At 43.4% G+C, this 23,842-nt stretch overlaps 4 protein-coding genes across 5 annotated transcripts; 2 read left to right on the top strand and 2 right to left on the bottom strand.

The window, feature by feature from the left end:
• Positions 1 to 208: 208 nt before the first annotated feature.
• Positions 209 to 2,888, bottom strand: LOC144193261 (cholesterol side-chain cleavage enzyme, mitochondrial-like). 2 transcript variants are annotated; one of them, XM_077712047.1, is made up of 9 exons: positions 2,564 to 2,888; positions 2,209 to 2,364; positions 1,922 to 2,121; positions 1,637 to 1,840; positions 1,371 to 1,531; positions 1,122 to 1,288; positions 978 to 1,056; positions 676 to 867; positions 209 to 588 (listed from the first exon to the last, which is right to left on the bottom strand). In XM_077712047.1, the coding sequence occupies exons 1-9, from the start codon at positions 2,842 to 2,844 to the stop codon at positions 469 to 471; spliced, it is 1,560 nt and encodes a 519-aa protein (XP_077568173.1). In that variant the 5' UTR covers positions 2,845 to 2,888; the 3' UTR covers positions 209 to 468. The 2 variants fall into 2 exon arrangements, with proteins under 2 accessions (XP_077568173.1, XP_077568172.1); XM_077712046.1 differs by having other exon boundaries at positions 1,637 to 2,121.
• A 239-nt stretch (positions 2,889 to 3,127) lies between these two features.
• LOC144184286 (stomatin-like protein 1) lies at positions 3,128 to 5,348 on the bottom strand. Its single transcript, XM_077710395.1, has 7 exons — positions 5,062 to 5,348; positions 4,724 to 4,830; positions 4,499 to 4,648; positions 4,116 to 4,319; positions 3,835 to 4,039; positions 3,572 to 3,769; positions 3,128 to 3,483 (listed from the first exon to the last, which is right to left on the bottom strand). Exons 1-7 carry the CDS (start codon positions 5,204 to 5,206, stop codon positions 3,287 to 3,289), a joined length of 1,206 nt encoding a protein of 401 aa, XP_077566521.1. The 5' UTR covers positions 5,207 to 5,348; the 3' UTR covers positions 3,128 to 3,286.
• Positions 5,349 to 7,543: 2,195 nt separating this feature from the next.
• Positions 7,544 to 14,791, top strand: LOC144184611 (E3 ubiquitin-protein ligase arih1). The gene is made up of 14 exons (XM_077710415.1): positions 7,544 to 8,043; positions 9,796 to 9,863; positions 9,925 to 10,072; positions 10,306 to 10,398; positions 10,498 to 10,553; positions 11,062 to 11,128; positions 11,253 to 11,359; positions 11,440 to 11,482; positions 11,580 to 11,651; positions 12,097 to 12,227; positions 12,584 to 12,641; positions 12,742 to 13,002; positions 13,182 to 13,294; positions 13,386 to 14,791. The coding sequence occupies exons 1-14, from the start codon at positions 7,756 to 7,758 to the stop codon at positions 13,468 to 13,470; spliced, it is 1,590 nt and encodes a 529-aa protein (XP_077566541.1). The 5' UTR covers positions 7,544 to 7,755; the 3' UTR covers positions 13,471 to 14,791.
• A 142-nt stretch (positions 14,792 to 14,933) lies between these two features.
• LOC144184627 (recQ-like DNA helicase BLM) lies at positions 14,934 to 17,029 on the top strand. Its single transcript, XM_077710416.1, has 4 exons — positions 14,934 to 15,599; positions 15,673 to 15,869; positions 16,329 to 16,697; positions 16,773 to 17,029. Exons 1-3 carry the CDS (start codon positions 15,495 to 15,497, stop codon positions 16,453 to 16,455), a joined length of 429 nt encoding a protein of 142 aa, XP_077566542.1. The 5' UTR covers positions 14,934 to 15,494; the 3' UTR covers positions 16,456 to 16,697; positions 16,773 to 17,029.
• Positions 17,030 to 23,842: the final 6,813 nt, after the last annotated feature.

Genomic DNA, 23,842 nt, shown 5'->3' with positions numbered 1-23,842 from the left:
ACCTTCACTGAAAGGATGTGCTTGAACATTCATTTTCTGGCATTAAGGCAGAGAAACAAGTTGATAACAAAGTTAGATTGAGCACCTACATCAAATGTTGAATTATTCTACAAGATATCTTATTGGCCTGCAGGGCGAATGGAAAAATTAACACTTGAATAAATTGCAGACTAAATCTGACTATTGTGACTGGGACACAATATGAAAATAACTTGTGCATCCTTGACAGTATTTTATTTGGTCTTGATTTGATAAAATACATTTGCTGTACACACATAAATTTAAACGCATGTAGACTTGTTTCGCCCACTGTTATATTGTACTCAAACATATCTGTAGTTTGTTGAATAAACCACAAATGAAATTTTCTACCTTTAAGAAAATCTATAGATCATTTATGAATGCATTTTTAGATGTTAAGAGCTAAATATTGACAAATGTGACTTTGTTTTGTGGGACGTCATGTTATCAACTATTTTGCAAGGGCTTTAAAGTTAATACTATAGGCTTGTCTGGAACAAGTATGAGCTCAAAAGTACTCTGCACATTCACGTATCGCTGTTTCTCCACCCGGAAGTTCTCAAGCATCTGTAGAGAGAGGAGGAAAACAACAATGTATATATACACAGGCTCTAATCCCATCAGAGAATATTCCAATACTAAATGGGTGCTCACATGGATGAGGAATATCTGCATCTCAGTCTCAGCAATTCTGCGCCCAATACATTGGCGTGGGCCGAAACCAAAGCTCAGGCTTCGAAAGTATTGGTTCTCAGTCCTGAGCCAGCGAGACGGTTGATATTGTTCCGGATGAGAAAAGACCTTAGGGTCTCTCCCCATTGCGTAAAGCCCCAACTGCACCAGTTTCTAAATAAATGACATAAGAATATCATACAATACAAAAATGTGGTAAAATGAGGTAAAAGTTTTTTTTTAAAGAAATCTTTTCAAATAGATGTCATCTATCATAAAGTTACCCCGGCTGGAATGTGATAATTCTGAATGATGATGTCCTCTGCTGTGTATCTTTGCAAACTCACTGCAACTGGATGCAACCTTGAAGATAACAGGAAAGTTGTTTATTCTATTTATGACACTGCATTGCCAAATATTTGAGATACCTTAGTGTTTCCTTCAGTGCTCCTTTAACCAAAGGAATCTTCTTCAACATTTCCACCATATTCCCCTGGGTTTGTGCCCTAGCAGATACCACCTCAGCCCTGAGTTCCTCCTGAAGGCTCGGATGTCTGGCCAGCTCATATAACGTCCACAACAACGTGATAGAGGTCTAGTGAGCACACATGAAGGTTGACAACATCAACAGTGTAGAAATCTCCTTTAAAAAGCATCTAATTTTGATTTTTGATTACCGTATCAACCCCTCCAGCCATTAGCTCAGTGACACTGGCCTTGATGTCTTCGATGGACATCTTGTCCAGCATGAGCAGGCTGGCCAAAACCCCTGGATATTTTGTGCTGTGACTGCTGTCCTGTCGTAACTGTTTGTAGATGTTCTGTATGCAACGGTCAGCTGAGGAGGAAAAGCATTTTCAATGTCTTTCTTGTTTCCTAATGCGATCATAATTGAATCCAAAGATACAATCAAGTTATGATAACCCGTCTAAGAGTCGCATACCTTGGTTAAATATTCCATCCCAGGCGTCGACGTGGTCCCGCCACACTTTAGCTCCAATTCTTCTGAGGAGAGCGGGAGGGATGTATAACATGGGTGACGTGGTCTTAAACATCAGGGTGATGCAGTCAATGAAATGTTGAACGTCTGGGTCAATGTAATCTAGCATAAGACCCAGACGCTCGCCATATAGCACTGTGCTCACCGCTGGGGATAACAAAACAAAAAGAATAGTCACAATTGTAGTTACAGACTCCATTTTATTTGATATGAAGGTGCAAATCTCACACTCTAATGCGTATTTGAAGAGCTCTTGGGAGAGATCTGTTGTCCACTTGTTTTTTCCGCTTCGTTCTATCTTCTTGTGGACTCTGGCCACAAAATCATGACCCACTTCTTCCAGCAAGGGCACAAAGTTACCCATCATCTTTGGAGAAATAACTTCCTTGTTGAGGATGACCCGGTTTGACCTCCACTCTGTTCCGTCTCTGATGGTGAAAGCATCAGAATTAACATTACTACTCTCCCAACCACTAATAGCTAAATGCAAAGATTTAAGGAAGAAAAAAATTTACTTCAGCAAAACTCCATATTTACGATTCCTGTAGTCTCTATATGAGGTCCATGCTTCCACTTTTAGTCTTTTGGGATAAGAACCCTCAGCTTTGAACAGAATGGCGGCATCCTCTGGGTTGATGATATTAACACTTTCATAATATCCTACTTTTTCTCTGTCAATGAGGGAAAAAGAGTTGCATGAGAAAATAAATGGATAAAATGGAAAACAATAAAGACTTTTGAAGCAGTCAAGAAACACTATTTAACACCTTGCTCAAGGGCATTTTAGTCAACTTTGGATCTTGGAGTAATCTGAATTCTTGCTGTATACTACTGAAATCATTTGTTTCCTCTTTTTTCTATTCTTGGTACCTGTAAATGGGTCCAAATGTGTTAAAATTCTGCAGCATAATCCGGTGAATGTTTTTGAAGCCATCCATCTTCCAGAAATTGTACAGGTTGGCAATGCTGTTTTTCCATAACCCGGGAATCTCGTTGTAGGGTTTGATGATGTTACCGCTTTGACTGAGTCCCTGCCTCACCATTGGCACGCTGCTGCTGCTGCACCTTCTGCGAGCGCCCAATGCCATCAGCTCATCCAGGTATCTAGCAGGAAACACAGGGATCTCACGCCACAAACTCACCCTGGCCATTCCTGAAACTTAACTGTTCTTGCCGCTTTGTCAAAAGCAGTATGTTGAAAAATTGTAGGCTGGTTTAAGTAGTTCTCCCCACCCACTTTCTATCAAGGCTTCCCAAAGTTGCATCATCGACTGATGATGCACTGTAGCTGGAAATCTGCATTAAAGTTTGCTGCATTGTTTTTAAATAAGTTAATATACAACGATACACTGCATTACTATTGCATCCTCGCCTACACCTTTTAACAAGCAGTTCGGTTAATGGAAAAAATAAATCAGGTTTACAATAAACTCATTTATAGCAAGATGTCAGTGCGTACAATGGAAAAACTTGAGTTCCCATCAAGTTAGAATTGCAATAAATAATTCATAAACTCATTGGCAGCAATAGATATGCTTCCAGCCAATCACAATTAAAACAAACTGCAGTTCAATTTCAGAAAAGGTTATAAAATTATTTTCTCAGCAGCTTTATTAGCTCTTCCAACTTCATAGCAGTCTGAATGTCCCCCAGAATTTGGAGTCTGCCACTGCTGTAGGCAGAAAATGGTTGCAGTCTTCCCTGAAACATGGCCAGAAGGTCATCCTCGCACATTTTCAGTGTTACATCTGGCTGTCTGCAGAGTGATCCAGATCCAGCAGACCCATGACCTAGACAACACACGCAGTGAGACTTGACGATAGCATGTACAGCTTTGATTTCTTTCATATGACTGAAACCATTTTCTGTGTTGTTCACCTTGACTTAAATCCAGATAATAACTCTTTTGCCATCCGTCTTCAGAGCTGACGTCAAACTGGAAGCAGGCGCCGACATGGTTCACCAAAGTTTCAGATAGAACGGGCTGGACTGCATGGAGGAGCTCTTCAATAGAACTGAATGTGGCCACAGCCTCGTGGATGCCACTCTGTTCATCTACAAATGTTACACTGCTTCCTACAGTGGGATATAACAGTGTTAAACAACATGCACCTTAAATTGCTTTGAGCACGGGGACTTACCTTGCTCCGGCGGCAAGGTTTGGCTCATAAAGTGCATGGCCAACTGCTGAAGGGGGCCCGCGATCCCCTCCAGTCCGGGTACAGAAGAAGGAACAATTACAGGCCCTCGAGGTCCTTCTTCCGAGGCTCTGAGAATAGAACCCGGGGTGAGTTCTACTCTGTCTATTTCTAGACCCCAAGGCCGAGTCATCTCATTTATGTCTACCTGTGGACAGTAGAATATTAAAGTGGAGCATCAAGCAGTTGAGAAGAACATACAGGTATGTTAAAAATGATCTTACACAAAGATATTCTCCCAGTTTGACTCTCTCTGTTTGGATTTCTTTGACCGTCTTCTTAGCCAGGCTGTGAGTTAAAGCATTCTGTGCTGTCATCCTGGTTGAAGCATTGAGGTCCTGCACTGACACTACTGACAGAACTGGGTTCCAAATCCTGAATTGAATATCTGCTCCCACGGCGAAAAGGCCATCATCTCTGGTATGTACCTTTTTGTGATGAGAAAACGAACGCATGCACAGGACAGATTTGTGCTCCCTGTTAGATAAATTCATTGGCACTAAAATGTGATTATGGATTAGATGTCTGTCACTGTCACTATAATAACACTATTGTATGACATTGTATAAAAACACAGTAATGGATTAGATTAGAATAGAAAGTAAACCTGGCATGGAGGTATATTGAAAGCACGGGTGCGCAGGTCTACCCGCTGCCATTGGTCAATAAGGGGCAACACAAGGACAATGCCAGGACCCTTTGGAGGGCAGATACGACCCAAGCGAAAGACCACAATCCTCTGGTAGTTTGGTACGGTCTGTAAAGATGATTCAAAAATGGTCACAAGTTATCGGAGGTAAACAGTTCCACTGTAGGCTGAAAACTGGCTTACTTTTAATACAAACCATCCTGTGATTGGAAAGGTTGTGAAAGTGACTAAGTAGACAAGGAAGGTGACTGTTATGTTGCAAAGCCATGAAAGCCATCCTTGAGAGCTATCTACAAACAAAAAAAGGGGGGGGACAAGAAAAAACACAAATTTTTAATATAATTATCACTTTTATTTTTCAGTTTTATATGGAAATGGGAGGAATCCACTTCAGATTTGTGCACTATTTTCTGCAGATATGCCAAATTCATAATAGCGTTGCTAAGGGGAACCATCAGACTGAATAAAATCTTGTTTTCGTGCGATCTAAGTATAGAGCCCCCCTGGTTTAGCACACATACCACTGAAGTTGTTTTCAGAAACATTTGGGATGTAATCAAACGAAAGTCCTTTGTGGTAGCCTGCTTGTGGAAAAATGTTAGAGGATGCATATATTCCTGGTGACGGGTCTTTCTGAGGAAGAAGCTGGTATGACTTTCCAAACATTGTCGATTTAAATAAATATATTCACTCGATGAAAACTAAAAAAAAATTATAACACAATAGTACTGTTATCATGTTGTTTCAATCAAGTTTATACTTAGCTCATGTTGCTAAGGAGTTTTATTACTTCCGTGTTTTGATCAGATGTCTTATTCGTGGCGTGTAAAGTTAACTTTGGCGCTACCTGGCGGTGTGTAGTTGTTACACCCACCGCAATTAAACAAAATTAAAAAAAATAACCCAAAAAATAAAGTAAACAGGCACTTAAACAGTTCAACTCTTTATAGAATCTAAAGTATCTCTGTTCTTAATATTTGTCATAGTCACAACATATATGTAAAATGTGAATTACAAATCAATGCACATTTTTTTCCTTATGGCATTTGATCATAGCTGTCTGCAGTCCAGTGGTTAGCTTTATATGTAAATATACTGCATGCTTGTATTGAATGGGATTTTGTGAAAAAGCATTTTCTGTCCTACTTTTCTTCACAGATACTTGAACATGTGCTCAACAGTTTCTACATTGCCAGTAACCCTTTGAAAGACTAATCCCTCGATTATCGCAGTGCAGTTGGAGTATAAAATTGAGAGGTTCCAATCTCCTGGCACTTTGATGTAAATGGGGGCAAATGGCACTGACATACTGACTCAGCAACACTGCTATCCTGCTGATTCTCCACCTGCTTTGGCTCTTTGGGGTTGGTTGTGTCTGCAAAAACATCTCGATTGAACATTATCTAACACACGGGACTATTTCTACCTTACCTGGCTGGAATTATATCATAACCTTAACTTTATAAGATTGCATACCCTGTGTCTTGAAACATTCGGGATGTTTATCTGCTGGGTATTTATTTATTAGTTTGAAGAGCATGTGCAAGAAATAAACAACTCATCGTTTACAAAGCTAAAATGTAAACTGACCATCACAAAAAAATGTGCATACCATTCTAATTTTGAATTAAAGTGAATGCCTTTATTGTCGTTATACAAGTACAAATAGATTAAAGTTCAACCATAAATTGCACACATAAATAAGTAGTGAACCTATGATGGTCTTTTTTTTCTAAACTTGCTTATTCACTGCTTTTGTGCTCAGGCCGAACCTAGTGTGATATACTAATAATAGTACTTGCGCGTCCTCTTGTGGTACACTGGTGCTAAAGGCACAATCTCTTCTATGAGCAAGCCAGTTTAGTGGTCGCCATACTTTTTTGTGGTCCTGCATCAATTGCATGCACATTTGTTCTAGGGGCAACGACCTAAAAGTGAACACTTGAGCCCATTCAATAGTACCTTGAAATAGATGGGCTGTTGCAACAAAGTCATGCTCCAAACATAGGTGCAAATGCACAACAGCTCGAGAACAAAATGTGTTCTGGAGTTCCCAGTCAAAGTTTGAACAATTTAACTTCCTTGAAACAAAGGAAGAAAATCTAAAGTATACACTGGAAAGCTAGAGATTGGATTTACCTCACTTCCTCGGAATAATGAGGCAGACATTGCAATAAATCATCTGCCATGCCATTATAGATTTACATTGTTTTCAATATAGAAAAAAATGTAGAAATATTTTTGCATGTGCTCTTTGAGCAGATGCATTTTATTTTGATAATAGCCATTTCATAATCAATTCATTTAACCCTTCCGTGTACAAATCAAATGTCCTGTGAGGATAAGGGGGATGGAAAATGAATAGAAAGGAATAATACATTGAATTAATTGAGGAATTAATTTTAGAAGGGGTCAGGTTTTTGCTCAACAGTAATGGATAAATAATTTAAAAAAAATACAGTCAGTAGGTGTTTTCAATAATAATTCCCCTCTTTTATTAAGTACCACAACACATACATACCATGTGGCCTGATCCGGCAGTGAATGAATTAAGATGTTATTTTTTTCAATAGACGTCCATCTAGTCACCATCTTAATATGAAATGGTTAAGAAATTCCAAATACTTCACATTATTCCATTCGACTTTAAAAAATCCACTTGTTTAAGAAGCCCCAAAACCGGAAGTGCGTTGGTTTGTTCCCCATCGTAAGTCAGCACATATGCGTTTTGAAATAGAAAATAATAATTTTAAAAAAATCAGCACATATGCGTTTTGAAATAGAAAATAATAATTTTTTTAAAAATCTGCAGACATTTTTTATTCCAGCCAGAACTCTTAAAATAATGACTGTTCATCCCAGTAGAGAGAATCTCTAAAGCTTGACGTGTTTTTTGAATTGGACTCTAAATTAGTGTCCGAGCGGGTCTAATAATTTGTAACGTAACGGCAAGCGTTTCGTCACCTTGGGAAGGCTTTAATTAGTAACCGACTATTTTTTTTCGTGGGTTCCTGTACAGCCCGTGTGACGTCACCGCGCCGTCAATTTGTGACGCCGCGTCCCTTTGTTGGCTTAACAGGGGCGACGTTTTGTTGTTATTTTCGCCGCTGCTTGGAAAACAAGCTCGGATCACTTGGCCTCGCGAGCAACCGCGGCAACACTGTGTATATAGACCGCTAGGTGAGTTTGTCACAAGTTGATAAGCGCCCCTAGGAATGGACTCAGACGAGGGTTATAACTATGAATACGACGACGAAGAGGAGGAATGTAGCGATGAGAGCGCCGAAGAGGAGCCCGAGGACGAGACCCTGGAGCTCGGCGAGGTGGAGTTGGTCGATCCCGTCGTGGCCGCCGGGGAGCGGGACGAGTGCGGAGATACGGTCGGAGGCGGCCAAGGCCCCGGCGAGGAGGAGGAGGAGGACTATCGCTTCGAGGTTTTGACCGCAGAACAGATCCTCCAACACATGGTGGAGTGCATCAAGGAAGTCAACGAGGTCATCCAGGTAGGCATTTTTGTCGTGTCACCGTCAAGAAAGACCGAGATCTGGAGCTCCTGATGACCCGTAAACAGGCCGTGCTTGTTAGCTTAGCATTAGCTCTCATGCCGTAGTTTACTTGCTGGAAGTTGACAGGTTAGCCGGGGAGGGCACGGATTGTGGGAAAAGCGGACGCATTGCCCAAGAGCTCATTTTAATCGGCAATCCACGTAAAAAAATGAATATCGACAAAACTGCATTTCCATTCAGGAAGTAGTCTAATCCCCATTGAGAAGTTAATGCTAGCTTGCTGTTAGCCACCTTGCTCGCTAGAAATTTAGAAGTATCGTGTCTTTTATTTTCCCCCAAATTAAAACATTTCAAGGGCGAGATACTGCACAACCTCGCCCATTTGCTTCCCAATTTTAAGACATGATCGTAAAATCGGTTAAATCAATGGACTCGATGGTATTTTGAACTCTTGTCGAAAAGCTTGGTCATCGAATTAGTTTGTCAGTTGACTACATGGTCAGGACACCTAGGTTAGATCTTTTTTATTTTTTAAATAAATGTTAAAGTGCAGAATGTCACGTTGATTGATCATTTGGATCATTTTGTGACAGGCAAGGTTTCCCGAAGAAACGTAGTGCAGTGGCACCTTCGTGCTGTGGGCCTCCATTTGCTTTCTTGTACGACATGCTACACTTGGGGGAAAACAACAGTGAAAGCTTCCATGGTTTTATACAAAATGCGCCTGGCAACACCAAACAATGCTTGAAACACATTAAATGTCTTCATCCGTTTGTTATAAACCCTCCCTCTTAATATGAACACAATACAAGCTAGCAATGAATGAGTATTACACTATTGACTAAACAAAGACTCATTTTAAGCATTCTCTTCTAATAATTGAGACAAATAGCTGTTATCTTTTTATTTTTGCAGTGGCCCACTAATACTAAAAAAAACAACCTACTCTAACATGATCAATTGAACAAGCACATTTTTCCTGATCATCTTCCATTGTTATGCAAATTTGATGAAAACTAATGTATTTACTGATGGTTAGCCAAAACAAATCTTTTTCCTCATTGTTTTTCCTCATCTGTTAATTGCCGTTTCTGTCATCACTGATCTTGTATCCTCGAGCCACGTAAAATACAATTTTAATTTATTTTCTATCCAGTCTATCACTAAGCAGTGAAGTCACATTTCATTTAGTGATAATTTAGAAGAATTCTTAAAAATATATTTATTGTGCAACACAACCTTGTTTTGCACTTGTTTTTGTATGTGTGTGTGTGTAATGTATGTTTATTATACTCTCTTAAAGTGGGACACGTAGGGCCACGGTATCTGACGCTTAATGAAAGGTATCCAATGAAGTTTCCAGTGGTCTAATAAGGCAATGTCATGTGACACAAAATGACGCGTGTTCCATTGCATAGGTATCCAATGGTTGTGCAGTGTTCTTGGCACATAGTGCATAAAATAAATATATCACTACAAAGTGCATGAATCTTTGTCAGGTGTGTAAAACAATGTCAAGGATAAATCGTTTCAAATATGACCCTTATTAGACTGATCTGTTAAATACATGTGGTGGTGTGGAAAAATGTTTTGAGGTATTTTAATCATTGATGAAATTTAATCATAATGTTGACATTATTGGGGCATGCTTTTGTAGCTATTCCCAAAATGTACTGAATGCCAGTCTGAGTACCAAAAAATGTCAATGGGAATAATCAGAAATTATCACTCCTTTCTTGATTTCCCTAGAATCCTGCTACAATTACGCGCATTCTCCTTAGTCACTTCAACTGGGATAAGGAAAAACTCATGGAGAGGTAATGGCAATATTTAATGTTCATGTTGGCCTAGCAAGTTGACTTATTTTTCTCCACACAGGTATTTTGATGGTAACCTTGACAAGCTTTTCTCCGAGTGTCACGTCATCAACCCCAGCAAGAAACCCCGGATCCGTCCTCCCATTAACACCAGATCATCGGCACAGGACATGCCGTGTCAGATCTGCTATCTGAATTTCCCAAACTCCGTGAGTGATCAAAATGATACTACTCGTCAAGTTTTTAAGTGTAAATAATAGCATTAAATACGCAATTCTATCCCATGAGTTAACATTTGTTTCTTGTGTGCCAAATTTAGAAGACATTTATTTTGACTTGGACTTCAAATACATCACATAATACAATGTGGGCAAACCTTATGTGTTTTGCTGGGTTCTGTTTTCAAGGCTTTGAAGGTTAATACGTTTGTGTTTTTTTACAGTATTTTACCGGCTTGGAGTGTGGACACAAGTTCTGCATGCAATGTTGGGGCGATTACCTAACGACTAAAATAATAGAAGAAGGAATGGGGCAGGTATACAACCTATTTTTATATTTAAAAATAAATAAATAAAGCAAATGTCAGTGTTTGCATTGAATCAATTACAACGTGCCCTTTGTTTTTCCTTCTCAGACCATTTCATGTCCTGCTCATAGTTGTGACATTTTGGTTGATGACAACACAGTCATGTAAGTATTCTTTTTTGTAGTTATTGTTTGGAGGACAATTTTATGGTCAAAAACTGACATTCTATTTCTCTCTGAAATATAATTTCATGAGTCCACTGTTTATATCCTTGGGTCAGTAACTCATTTAGTCCTCACCCTGACTCTTAAGGCAGACAGTAATTGTCTTAACCTACATAGCAATGTCTCCTACTAACAGGATATATGATGGTCTAATTGATCCATTGGCAGTGCAAAATTGTCTTTCTTAAAACAGAATAAAAATATTGTTTTCAGATGTACTCTTATTTTGTATACAAATGATGGTTGACAATCATATATGAAACAAACCTGATAACATTGCAACCCAAAAAGCTGTTGGTCTCCAAACAACTTTTTTTTTCAAATTGTTGCAGAGTGCAATGATCTGTCAGTTGGCTTTCCAGAAACCTCCCCGAATAATTGTTTCACTGTCTGCATGAAGTCTACTAGTTTTATGAAACACTAACAAATCATATGACTTTTCTTACAGGCGCCTCATAACAGATTCAAAAGTCAAGTTGAAGTACCAGCATTTAATTACAAATAGTTTTGTAGAGGTAAGGTGGATTTTTTTCCCTCGGGAAATGTTAAACACCATGAGTTTAAAATTTGAACAAATTCTTATTGAAATGGACCCACTGTACTTTGAAGTATAACATGTGTATTTTGTGTCATTTATAGTGCAATCGACTGTTAAAGTGGTGTCCCGCTCCAGACTGCCATCACGTCGTTAAAGTCCAGTATCCAGATGCCAAACCAGTGAGGTGCAAGTGTGGCCGGCAGTTCTGGTATGAGAAAGACAAACATGGGAAAAAAAACAGTGTGCTGTGTCTAATGTGTAGCACTGATACATTTTCAATCTCTGCAGCTTCAACTGTGGGGAGAACTGGCACGATCCGGTCAAGTGTAAAGTATGAGCAAATATTTATTGCTCCACACATGAAGTTTTTTGATGAAGAGTAGAGTTGCATTAATGGTTTTGACACATTTTTTTTTTTACATTTACAGTGGCTAAGAAAGTGGATTAAAAAATGTGACGATGACAGTGAAACTTCAAACTGGATTGCTGCAAATACAAAGGTAAACTCAAATAACCCCAATCTGCCTTTGCATTCGGACTCGTATTCCAGTTTGGTTGCCACCTTTGGGCTTAAGAATGCCAAAAATCGTTGTCATGGCAAATAATTGTGGTTTTGTTCCCTTCCCTTGCCTTGTTGGCTGGTGTCGGCTGTAGTCAGATCTAACTTATAAATCTCGTAGGCTAAGCACAGATCAACTGAGAGGGCGGTCAGTAAAATGGGTCAGGTTGGAGATAAGATGGTTGTATTCCTATTTGTGTCAGCATAATCAGCAGAAGAAACCCTCGCTCCACTCTCCCACATGATAAACTACATGCGCTGTCCCGGTGCCTTTTCTCTCTTCATACACACTAGAATTAGAAAACCTGTTAAGATTTTGACTTTAATGTGTGCTGCAGGTGAACAAAGCGTGATCTAAAATTGAAATCTACCCTCTATTTTTTAAGGAGTGTCCAAAGTGCCATGTGACCATAGAAAAAGACGGCGGGTGCAATCACATGGTTTGTCGGAACCAGAACTGCAAAGCGGAGTTCTGCTGGGTCTGCCTGGGTCCATGGGAACCACATGGTTCTGCTTGGTAAATTGATTTTTGAATTACTACTTGTGGAACAATTTTTCCGTTGGGTAGCATTATAGAGTGCCAGCATTTTTTTAGGGTTGTAAAATTTAAAGAATTTCAGTGTTTGAAACCTTGTATTGTAATTTGTGAGAATGAATATGATTCCACTGAGGAATGAGGGGACTTCAACTGTTAAATTCCACACTGAACATTTGAGTTTCCTCGAATTTTGTTTTAAGTGTAGTGATCCCTTAAGTTTCGAACACTTCAATTATGGCCATTCTAAGAGAGAGGAAATCTACAAACTGGATCTGGAATGTTAGCCATCCCTACCAATAGCGGCGGCATGTGACACACTGTGTGATACATTTTAGGTACAATTGCAATCGCTACAATGAAGACGATGCCAAGGCCGCCAGAGACGCACAAGAGGTAGTAGTTTTTTTTCTTCTTTTATTTGGTGGCAAGAGCCATCCAGTTTTCCCTTTCCGAATCTATGACAACTGGTGATGCAAATGTTTACTGTGTGCAGCGCTCGAGGGCGGCCTTGCAGAGGTACCTGTTCTACTGCAACCGCTACATGAACCACATGCAGAGCCTGCGCTTTGAGCACAAGCTGTACGCTCAGGTCAAGCAGAAGATGGAGGAGATGCAGCAGCACAACATGTCCTGGATCGAGGTGCAATTCCTGAAGAAGGCGGTGGACGTGTTGTGCCAGTGCCGCTCCACGCTCATGTTCACTTACGTCTTTGCCTTCTACCTCAAGAAGAACAACCAGTCGATTATTTTTGAGGTAAGACGCGAAATGTCCGATTAGCCTGCGAGAGGAAAGGAACTCTTTGCTTTCCGACTTCGCTCGTGTCCGTCCGGCCTGCCATCTGTAGGCATTGCTTCAGCTTTCAATTATCTAGCTTCCCCCACCAGTAGCGCATTTTTTCTCCAGTCAAACGGAACTGCCCGTCTCTTTTACAGAACAACCAGGCCGACTTGGAAAACGCCACTGAAGTGCTGTCAGGCTACCTAGAACGAGACATCTCACAGGATTCCTTGCAGGACATAAAGCAAAAAGTACAAGACAAGTACAGGTCAGTATGCGGAGATGGGCGGCGGAGCGAGACCTCAACGGGTCGGACTCTTGACGGCGCTGTGGTTTATGGCGCGTCTCCCGTGTGGCAGATACTGCGAGAGCCGGCGACGAGTTCTACTCCAGCACGTGCACGAAGGCTACGAGAAGGACTTGTGGGAGTACATTGAGGATTGAGGACACGTCCCAATACTTTGGACTCTGGAGTATCTTGACATAATAAGAGCGCTGATGCAAATTGGTCAGGGCAGGACGGGCCTTCTGCTGCCTCTTTTGGCAAAACTACCACTTTTGCATCCCTTTTCTTTAACAATGTGGAAGTAAATTATATTTAAATAAAAAGGTAGAGTAATAAAACAAGTGTACTACAGTATTGTTAGCAGCAGAAAGTCCATCTTAAATACGTACATCCTCTTTTGGTTTGTATTGGTAACACTTCCCATCAGCTACCTTCTTTTCCCCCCGTTTTTTTTTTTTTTTGACTTGTGAATTTTCTCTTAAATCTTTTTGTTTGTTCGTTTTCCCCATTAGTGTGAACACGTTTTAAACACAGCTTTAATCGTCCCGGCCATGTTTGCAGTCTTGGCGAGGTCCTTTTGTGTGGTGAGCTGATTGTAAAGGGGCAAAGACATTTCATAAAAAACAAGATGATAATGACAAAAAGAAACGCAAGCCTGTTTTTTTTCCTGTTTTTTTTCCCCAGTTTGTAAATAGCCCAAATGCATGGAAGTCAATGGGCAAGTGGCACGCGTTTGCATCGTTTTGACCTATTTATTCTTTCCAAACATTGTTAAAGGTGTTGGCAATAGAGAGCAGCGCACAGGTGACCTCACCAGGAGCTCCGAATGGACACTACTAGAAAACCATGTTGTCAAGAAACTGGAGGTTTGAAAAGGTGTCAACGCGCGTCCGCTTGATATTGCTTCTTCTAACTGCCGCCCTGCTTAACTCACTCAAAACTTGTTTTAGAGCCAAACTGAGTGACATTCACTCTTTTTTTCTTTTGTTGCTGTCCGCGCTCCACTCGTACCTGACACGGAATGTCGTGAAAGGATGGATGTGACTCCTCGAAGGGGGAGATTGAACATCGTTTAAAATGGAGACATGCCACCAATGTAGGACAAGTTTGCAATTTGTCACGCTTAAGGTTGGTTTTGATTTTTAAAATTTGTACGGGAGGATGAAATGTCAGTGCCCCAGTGCTGCAGGTTTTGGACTGCTCCGCTTGTAAATGCTCTCCCTTCATGTTTGTGGAACATGCCGGCCCTCTGCGCAGAGGACGCGCATGTTCAGGCACTGATCAAAGTTATGGGATTGACAAGTGTCAATAATCCTTAACCCCCAAAAAATTGTTTAAAAAAAAATTTAAAGGCCCTAGTCTCAGGATTAAGGTGCCTGGGGTCAGTCCCAAAATGCTTATGTGTTCAGACTTCTTATTTTATCCTAGCAAATTATAAACTGTATTGTTTATTTGAATAAATGTCATGGGAAAATCTAATATTCAGCAGTTTGCGTGTGTTATTAGTGTAGCCTTGCTTCACTTTGCGTGTTGCAATGTTATGGCCTTAACATGTGTAATTTGCTTAATTTGAAAGTTGACGTGGCAATTTTGTAATTTTCAACAGGCCTTCATTATTTTTTGTAAAAGCCCCTTTGTGGAAAAGTAAGGGGTGAAATTCTGCTAAGAGTGGGCTTAAAATTCTAATCAATAATTGCCACCAAGGATGGTGTCCCCACTTTAAATTTTAGGAAGAAGAAAAAAACAGGATTCAGTAAACTCTTTAACTGACTGACAATATAACTAATAATTCAACTCTTTGACTTATTGTGAACTTCTTTGCAGATCAGGCACTGGTTAAAATGTCAAGAAATCCAGAAGAATCAAAATGCTCCTGATGGTGAAACAAGACACATTTTTATAAAAGACATTCAACAGTGGTATTTAAAGACAGAAAATGCACACCTGTGGGAAAAAAACAGGAGCTCTCGTAATGAAAGCTATTGAGTGCTTTTGTTTTTTGTGTTGACAGCTTGCATCATCCAGGTCATTGGTTGATCAGTGTTCATCTTTGAAGTTTTTGTGGGGAGATATCCTCCTCTATAATGAGCCATCCTTTTAAACACGGGCGTCGGCGACCGCGGCTACCGACCAATCGTGACCTCTTTCCCTCTCGTTGGCAGTTCGATACGACTGCGACAACATGGCCATGAGCCTCCAGCGAGCCGGACTCACTGCGCTGGCTTATCACGCAAGCCTGAGCGACACCGAGCGTGAACACAAGTGGATCATCCAGGACGGCTGCCAGGTGGGTTCACCCTGAGACCATCCTCAAACCGCCTTCCCTTCCCATTTTAACCGATGTCTGTCCTCTCGAGCAGGTGATTTGCGCCACCATTGCTTTCGGCATGGGCATCGACAAGCCCGACGTGCGCTACGTGATCCACGCGAGTCTGCCTAAATCGATGGAAGGCTACTACCAAGAGTCCGGGAGGGCCGGTAGGGTCTGGGAGATATTTCACTGCATTCTCTTCTACTGCTTACCCCGACGTGCACCGCATCAGAAGGATTATCAACAGTATGTGAAAGCCATGCAATCATACTTGCACCGTGATTCTTTTCTGCTCTGAAATCGTAGTTGCTCTACGCTTCTTTCTAACGACATTGGATCGAGAGGGTGACAAAAAACACCAAGGCCACTCACTTCGACAACCTGCAGAGCATGGTGCAGTTGTGCGAGAACATGTCTGTCTGTGTTTGGAATTGAGTGGATGGCTGTAGTCTACCTTAGAAGAAAACTCATTCGTTTAACATGTAATTGCTTGCTTGCTATATTTTTCTGACTACAATTCACGTTTTTCTATTTTGGCCAGGTAAATGTTGTTTTTTTTCTTAATCTTTTTATTTACTTTTAACACTCAGGACTGGTGGTAAGATGTTCGTCTTTCTAAGGCGATACTCAAGATGAAGACTGTCTCGGAATACCGTCAACTGAGTTCATTTAGCGATAAGTCTTCTTTCATTTTTGCATCCGCAGAGCGGCTGTCCTCCGACTCGGAAGTTCTTTTACAAATCGGCGGCGTGACCGAAGACAAGTGGGAGAAGTATGGTGGCGAGGTTATCAAGGTCTTGGAGAAGTACTCGGTGTGGCAAAATCCCAGTAAAAGACGCGCGCGACGCTTCCTGACGCCGCCCCTCCGCGCCAATGCGTTTTGCTCAACCAATGCAGTCAAAACAGTAAACGAAGGTGCGGGAGATGGCTGTATCGACACCACACGAGGTTGCTCTGCCGATGAATGCGGGGCTGCCTACTCAACAACAAATTGCTCAAGGGCAGAAAAGGAAGAAAATCCCTTTCTTCAAGTACAACATAAAGAGAAGTATACGCAGGAGCCGGCTCTGCAGGGTCTGTTTTTCCATTGCCAACGTTAACCCTGTACTTTCCCTTAACTATTTATTTACACATTTTCTCCTCCATCAGACAAGGTTCCGTCAGCAATAAATCGCGGGCCTCCAGAGGGAGCCAGGACTGGAAATCAGTCACGAGATGCCACGGGTGACACGACATCGGGAAGAACGTTGGGACTCGGGGCGGGTGCCAAGCTTTTTCTCACATGTAATTGCTGATTATGATACAAAGCTCTACTTTTTTTTCTAATTTATGATGTTCAAAGTGTACATTTTTGTATTATATTTTTTGTACTATTTTGTAAAATTCATCGAGTAAATCTGCTACTCTACTGATTTTTCTTGATCTTTTTCTTTAAAAGTTTCGCTCGAGCGAACTGATTGGCCGGGAGAATTGAGCGAGCTGATTGGCCGGGAGAATCGAGCGATCTGGTTGGCCGGGAGAATCGAGCGATCTGGTTGGCCGAGGGAATCTGGCCAATCAGGTCGCTCGATTCCCTCGGCCAATCAGAGCGCTCGATTCCCTCGGCCAATCAGAGCGCTCGATTCCCTCGGCCAATCAGAGCGCTCGATTCCCTCGGCCAATCAGAGCGCTCGATTCCCTCGGCCAATCAGAGCGCTCGATTCCCTCGGCCAATCAGAGCGCTCGATTCCCTCGGCCAATCAGAGCGCTCGATTCCCTCGGCCAATCAGAGCGCTCGATTCCCTCGGCCAATCAGAGCGCTCGATTCCCTCGGCCAATCAGAGCGCTCGATTCCCTCGGCCAATCAGAGCGCTCGATTCCCTCGGCCAATCAGAGCGCTCGATTCCCTCGGCCAATCAGAGCGCTCGATTCCCTCGGCCAATCAGAGCGCTCGATTCCCTCGGCCAATCAGAGCGCTCGATTCCCTCGGCCAATCAGAGCGCTCGATTCCCTCGGCCAATCAGAGCGCTCGATTCCCTCGGCCAATCAGAGCGCACGATTCCCTCGGCCAATCAGAGCGCTCGATTCCCTCGGCCAATCAGAGCGCTCGATTCCCTCGGCCAATCAGAGCGCTCGATTCCCTCGGCCAATCAGAGCGCACGATTCCCTCGGCCAATCAGAGCGCTCGATTCCCTCGGCCAATCAGAGCGCTCGATTCCCTCGGCCAATCAGAGCGCTCGATTCCCTCGGCCAATCAGAGCGCTCGATTCCCTCGGCCAATCAGAGCGCTCGATTCCCTCGGCCAATCAGAGGGCTCGATTCCCTCGGCCAATCAGAGGGCTCGATTCCCTCGGCCAATCAGAGGGCTCGATTCCCTCGGCCAATCAGAGGGCTCGATTCCCTCGGCCAATCAGAGGGCTCGATTCCCTCGGCCAATCAGAGGGCTCGATTCCCTCGGCCAATCAGAGGGCTCGATTCCCTCGGCCAATCAGAGGGCTCGATTCCCTCGGCCAATCAGAGGGCTCGATTCCCTCGGCCAATCAGAGGGCTCGATTCCCTCGGCCAATCAGAGGGCTCGATTCCCTCGGCCAATCAGAGGGCTCGATTCCCTCGGCCAATCAGAGGGCTCGATTCCCTCGGCCAATCAGAGGGCTCGATTCCCTCGGCCAATCAGAGGGCTCGATTCCCTCGGCCAATCAGAGGGCTCGATTCCCTCGGCCAATCAGAGGGCTCGATTCCCTCGGCCAATCAGAGGGCTCGATTCCCTCGGCCAATCAGAGGGCTCGATTCCCTCGGCCAATCAGAGGGCTCGATTCCCTCGGCCAATCAGAGGGCTCGATTCCCTCGGCCAATCAGAGGGCTCGATTCCCTCGGCCAATCAGAGGGCTCGATTCCCTCGGCCAATCAGAGGGCTCGATTCCCTCGGCCAATCAGAGGGCTCGATTCCCTCGGCCAATCAGAGGGCTCGATTCCCTCGGCCAATCAGAGGGCTCGATTCCCTCGGCCAATCAGAGGGCTCGATTCCCTCGGCCAATCAGAGGGCTCGATCCCCTCGGCCAATCAGAGGGCTCGATCCCCTCGGCCAATCAGATGGCTCGATTCAGCTGATTGGCCGAGGGAATCGGGCGATCTGATTGGCCGAGGGAATCGGGCGATCTGATTGGCCGAGGGAATCGGGCGATCTGATTGGCCGAGGGAATCGGGCGATCTGATTGGCCGAGGGAATCGGGCGATCTGATTGGCCGAGGGAATCGGGCGATCTGATTGGCCGAGGGAATCGGGCGATCTGATTGGCCGAGGGAATCGGGCGATCTGATTGGCCGAGGGAATCGGGCGATCTGATTGGCCGAGGGAATCGGGCGATCTGATTGGCCGAGGGAATCGGGCGATCTGATTGGCCGAGGGAATCGGGCGATCTGATTGGCCGAGGGAATCGGGCGATCTGATTGGCCGAGGGAATCGGGCGATCTGATTGGCCGAGGGAATCGGGCGATCTGATTGGCCGAGGGAATCGGGGGATCTGATTGGCCGAGGGAATCGGGCGATCTGATTGGCCGAGGGAATCGGGCGATCTGATTGGCCGAGGGAATCGGGCGATCTGATTGGCCGAGGGAATCGGGCGATCTGATTGGCCGAGGGAATCGGGCGATCTGATTGGCCGAGGGAATCGGGCGATCTGATTGGCCGAGGGAATCGGGCGATCTGATTGGCCGAGGGAATCGGGCGATCTGATTGGCCGAGGGAATCGGGGGATCTGATTGGCCGAGGGAATCGGGGGATCTGATTGGCCGAGGGAATCGGGGGATCTGATTGGACGAGGGAATCGGGGGACCTGATTGGACGAGGGAATCGGGGGACCTGATTGGCCGAGGGAATCGGGGGACCTGATTGGCCGAGGGAATCGGGGGACCTGATTGGCCGAGGGAATCGGGGGACCTGATTGGCCGAGGGAATCGGGGGACCTGATTGGCCGAGGGAATCGGGGGACCTGATTGGCCGAGGGAATCGGGGGACCTGATTGGCCGAGGGAATCGGGGGATCTGATTGGCCGAGGGAATCGGGCGATCTGATTGGCCGAGGGAATCGGGCGATCTGATTGGCCGAGGGAATCGGGCGATCTGATTGGCCGAGGGAATCGGGCGATCTGATTGGCCGAGGGAATCGGGCGATCTGATTGGCCGAGGGAATCGGGCGATCTGATTGGCCGAGGGAATCGGGCGATCTGATTGGCCGAGGGAATCGGGCGATCTGATTGGCCGAGGGAATCGGGCGATCTGATTGGCCGAGGGAATCGGGCGATCTGATTGGCCGAGGGAATCGGGCGATCTGATTGGCCGAGGGAATCGGGGGATCTGATTGGCCGAGGGAATCGGGGGATCTGATTGGCCGAGGGAATCGGGGGATCTGATTGGACGAGGGAATCGGGGGATCTGATTGGCCGAGGGAATCGGGGGATCTGATTGGCCGAGGGAATCGGGCGATCTGATTGGCCGAGGGAATCGGGCGATCTGATTGGCCGAGGGAATCGGGCGATCTGATTGGCCGAGGGAATCGGGGGATCTGATTGGCCGAGGGAATCGGGGGATCTGATTGGCCGAGGGAATCGGGGGATCTGATTGGCCGAGGGAATCGGGGGATCTGATTGGACGAGGGAATCGGGGGATCTGATTGGCCGAGGGAATCGGGGGACCTGATTGGCCGAGGGAATCGGGGGACCTGATTGGCCGAGGGAATCGGGGGACCTGATTGGCCGAGGGAATCGGGGGACCTGATTGGCCGAGGGAATCGGGGGATCTGATTGGCCGAGGTAATCGGGGGATCTGATTGGCCGAGGGAATCGGGGGATCTGATTGGCCGAGGGAATCGGGGGATCTGATTGGCCGAGGGAATCGGGGGATCTGATTGGCCGAGGGAATCGGGCGATCTGATTGGCCGAGGGAATCGGGCGATCTGATTGGCCGAGGGAATCGGGCGATCTGATTGGCCGAGGGAATCGGGCGATCTGATTGGCCGAGGGAATCGAGCGATCTGATTGGCCGAGGGAATCGAGCGATCTGATTGGCCGAGGGAATCGAGCGATCTGATTGGCCGAGGGAATCGAGCGATCTGATTGGCCGAGGGAATCGAGCGATCTGATTGCTCGATCGCTCGATTCCCTCGGCCAATCAGATCGTTCAATTCCCTCGGCCAATCATACCGCTCGACATAGTATAGTAAGGCTTTTTCCCTTAAAAAAAACGACATAGTATAGTCAGGCTTTTTCTTCAAAAAAACGACATAGTATAGTAAGGCTTTTTGATTCAAAAAATGACATAGTATAGTAAGGCTTTTTCTTTAAAAAAAACGACATAGTATAGTAAGGCTTTTTTCTTCGAAAAAAACGACATAGTATAGTAAGGCTTTTTTCTTCGAAAAAACGACATAGTATAGTAAGGTTTTTTTCTTCAAAAAAACGACATAGTATAGTAAGGCTTTTTGATTCAAAAAATGACATAGTATAGTAAGGCTTTTTTCTTCGAAAAAAACGACATAGTATAGTAAGGCTTTTTGATTAAAAAAATGACAGTATAGTAAGGCTTTTTTTATCGAAAAAAACGACATAGTATAGTAAGGCTTTTTTCTTCGAAAAACGACATAGTATAGTAAGGCTTTTTGATTCAAAAAATGACAGTATAGTAAGGCATTTTCTTAAAAAAAAACGACATAGTATAGTAAGGCTTTTTAATTCACAAAACGACATAGTATAGTAAGGCTATTTTTTGAATCAAAAAGCCTTACTATACTATGTCGTTTTTTGGAAGAAAAAAGCCTTACTTTGCTATGTCGTTTTTTGAAGAAGAAAGCCTTACTATACTTAGTATAGTAAGGCTTTCTTCTTCAAAAAACGACATAGCAAAGTAAGGCTTTTTTCTTCCAAAAAACGACATAGTATAGTAAGGCTTTTTGATTCAAAAAACGACATAGTATAGTAAGGCTTTTTTCGTCGAAAAAACGACATAGTATAGTATACTATGTCGTTTTTTCGACGAAAAAAGCCTTACTATACTATGTCGTTTTTTTGAAGAAAAAGCCTAACTATACTATGTCGTTTTTTTGAATCAAAAAGCCTTACTATACTATGTCGTTTTTTTAATTAAAAAGCCTTACTATACTATGTCGTCTTTTTTGAAGAAAAAGCCTTACTATACTATGTCATTTTTTGAATCAAAAAGCCTTACTATACTATGTCGTTTTTTCGAAGAAAAAAGCCTTACTATACTGTCGTTTTTTCAAAGAAAAAAGCCTTACTATACTATGTCGTTTTTTCGAAGAAAAAAGCCTTACTATACTATGTCGTTTTTTCGAAGAAAAAAGCCTTACTATACTATGTCGTTTTTTGAAGAAAAAGCCTTACTATACTATGTCGTTTTTTGAAGAAAAAGCCTTACTATACTATGTCGTTTTTTGAAGAAAAAGCTTTACTATACTATGTCGTTTTTTGAAGAAAAAGCTTTACTATACTATGTCGTTTTGTGAATTAAAAAGCCTTACTATACTATGTCGTTTATTTGAAGAAAAAGCCTTACTATACTATGTCGTTTTTTTGGAAGAAAAAAGCCTTACTATCCTATGTTGTTTTTTTGAAGAAAAAAGCCTTACTATACTATGTCGTTTGTTCGAAGAGAAAAGCCTTACTATACTATGTCGTTTTTTTTCGAAGAAAAAAGCCTAACTATACTGTCATTTTTTGAATCAAAAAGCTTTACTATACTATGTTGTTTTTTTGAAGAAAAAGCCTTACTATACTATGTCATTTTTTGAATCAAAAAGCCTTACTATAGATCGGCCAATCAGCTTAGCATAGCTTAGCATAGCTTAGCATATCTTACTATAGCTTAGCGTAGCATAGTTTAGCCTAGCGTAGCTTTGCATAGCTCTGTGTAGCTTAGCATAGCTTAGCATATCTTAGCGTAGTTTAGCGTAGCCTAGTGTAGCTTAGCATAGTTTAGCATATCTTAGCATAGCTTAGCATAGCTTGGCATATTTTAGCATAGCTTAGCATAACATAGCTTAGCATATCTTAGCATAGCTTAGAAAAAGAAAATCAGACATAGGCATTGTCGTCATCATTGACTTGACAAAAAGCCTAGTAGTCATCATACCCTCAGCAGCGTAGTACGAAATTGTATAGTGCTTCTCCACAAGTCCATCTTCCCAGGCCAGACACATTTATGACATTTATTTATGACATATTCATACTTGTTAGCTCTCCGCCTTGAACGCCATTTTCCGGCGACTGCAAGTTGCCTCACCGATGCCAACAAGAATAAGATGGATCACTTACCTCTGTCTTTATACATACCCTCCCTCAGTCAGCCTGTGGAAGGCAGATCTGTGCCAAACGACTTTCCTGTTACTTCATTTCGACTTGACTTAATTTCATAGTAGGGATATGTGTTGTCGTCACGTCACGTGTTGCTGCAGGTTCAGAGACCTGATGGCTGTTGGGAAAAAGCTGTCATTGAGCCTGTTTGTCCGTGCTTTGTAGGACCTGTAGCGTCTACCAGATGGAAGCAACTGGAACAGGTCGTGTCCAGGGTGGTATGGCTCTCCAACAATGGACCCGGCTCTTCTGAGGTATCGGGGGTTGGCAATGTCTTCTAGTGATGGCAGAGAGCATCTTCTGGGCAGTGTTTATCACCCTTAGTATGGCTTTTTTGTCTGCTGCCGTGCTTCCGGTATACTACACTGTAATGCCGTAAGTCAGGATGCTCTCCACTAGATAACTAGCATAGCTTAGCATAGCTTAGCATAGTTTAGCATAGCTTAGCATAGCTTAGCATAGCTTAGCATAGCTTGGCATAGCTTGGCATAGCTTGGCATAGCTTGGCATAGCTTGGCATAGCTTGGCATAGCTTAGCATAGCTTAATATAGCTTAGCATGGCTTAGCATGGCTTAGCATGGCTTAGCATGGCATTAGCTTAGCATGTCGTAGCTTGGCGTCGTTTGGCGTCGCATAAGCTTAGCATAGCGATCTGTTTGGCCGGGAAAATCGAGCGATTTGAAATCCAGAACAATCAAAATGGTCCTGATGGTGAAACAAGACACATTTTTATTAAAGACAGTGGTATTTAAAGACATTAGAAAATGCACACCTGTGGGAAAAGACAAAGGAGCTCTCGTAATGACTGCTCTACTAGCAACTGTCTAGCTTCAGTAACACTACTTACAGTACATAGAAGTAACTATTTTATTTTAA

Source organism: Stigmatopora nigra, chromosome 2 (genome assembly GCF_051989575.1).
Source record: "Stigmatopora nigra isolate UIUO_SnigA chromosome 2, RoL_Snig_1.1, whole genome shotgun sequence".
Lineage (NCBI taxonomy): Eukaryota > Metazoa > Chordata > Actinopteri > Syngnathiformes > Syngnathidae > Stigmatopora > Stigmatopora nigra.
This window is presented reverse-complemented; position numbering and strand designations above follow the sequence as displayed.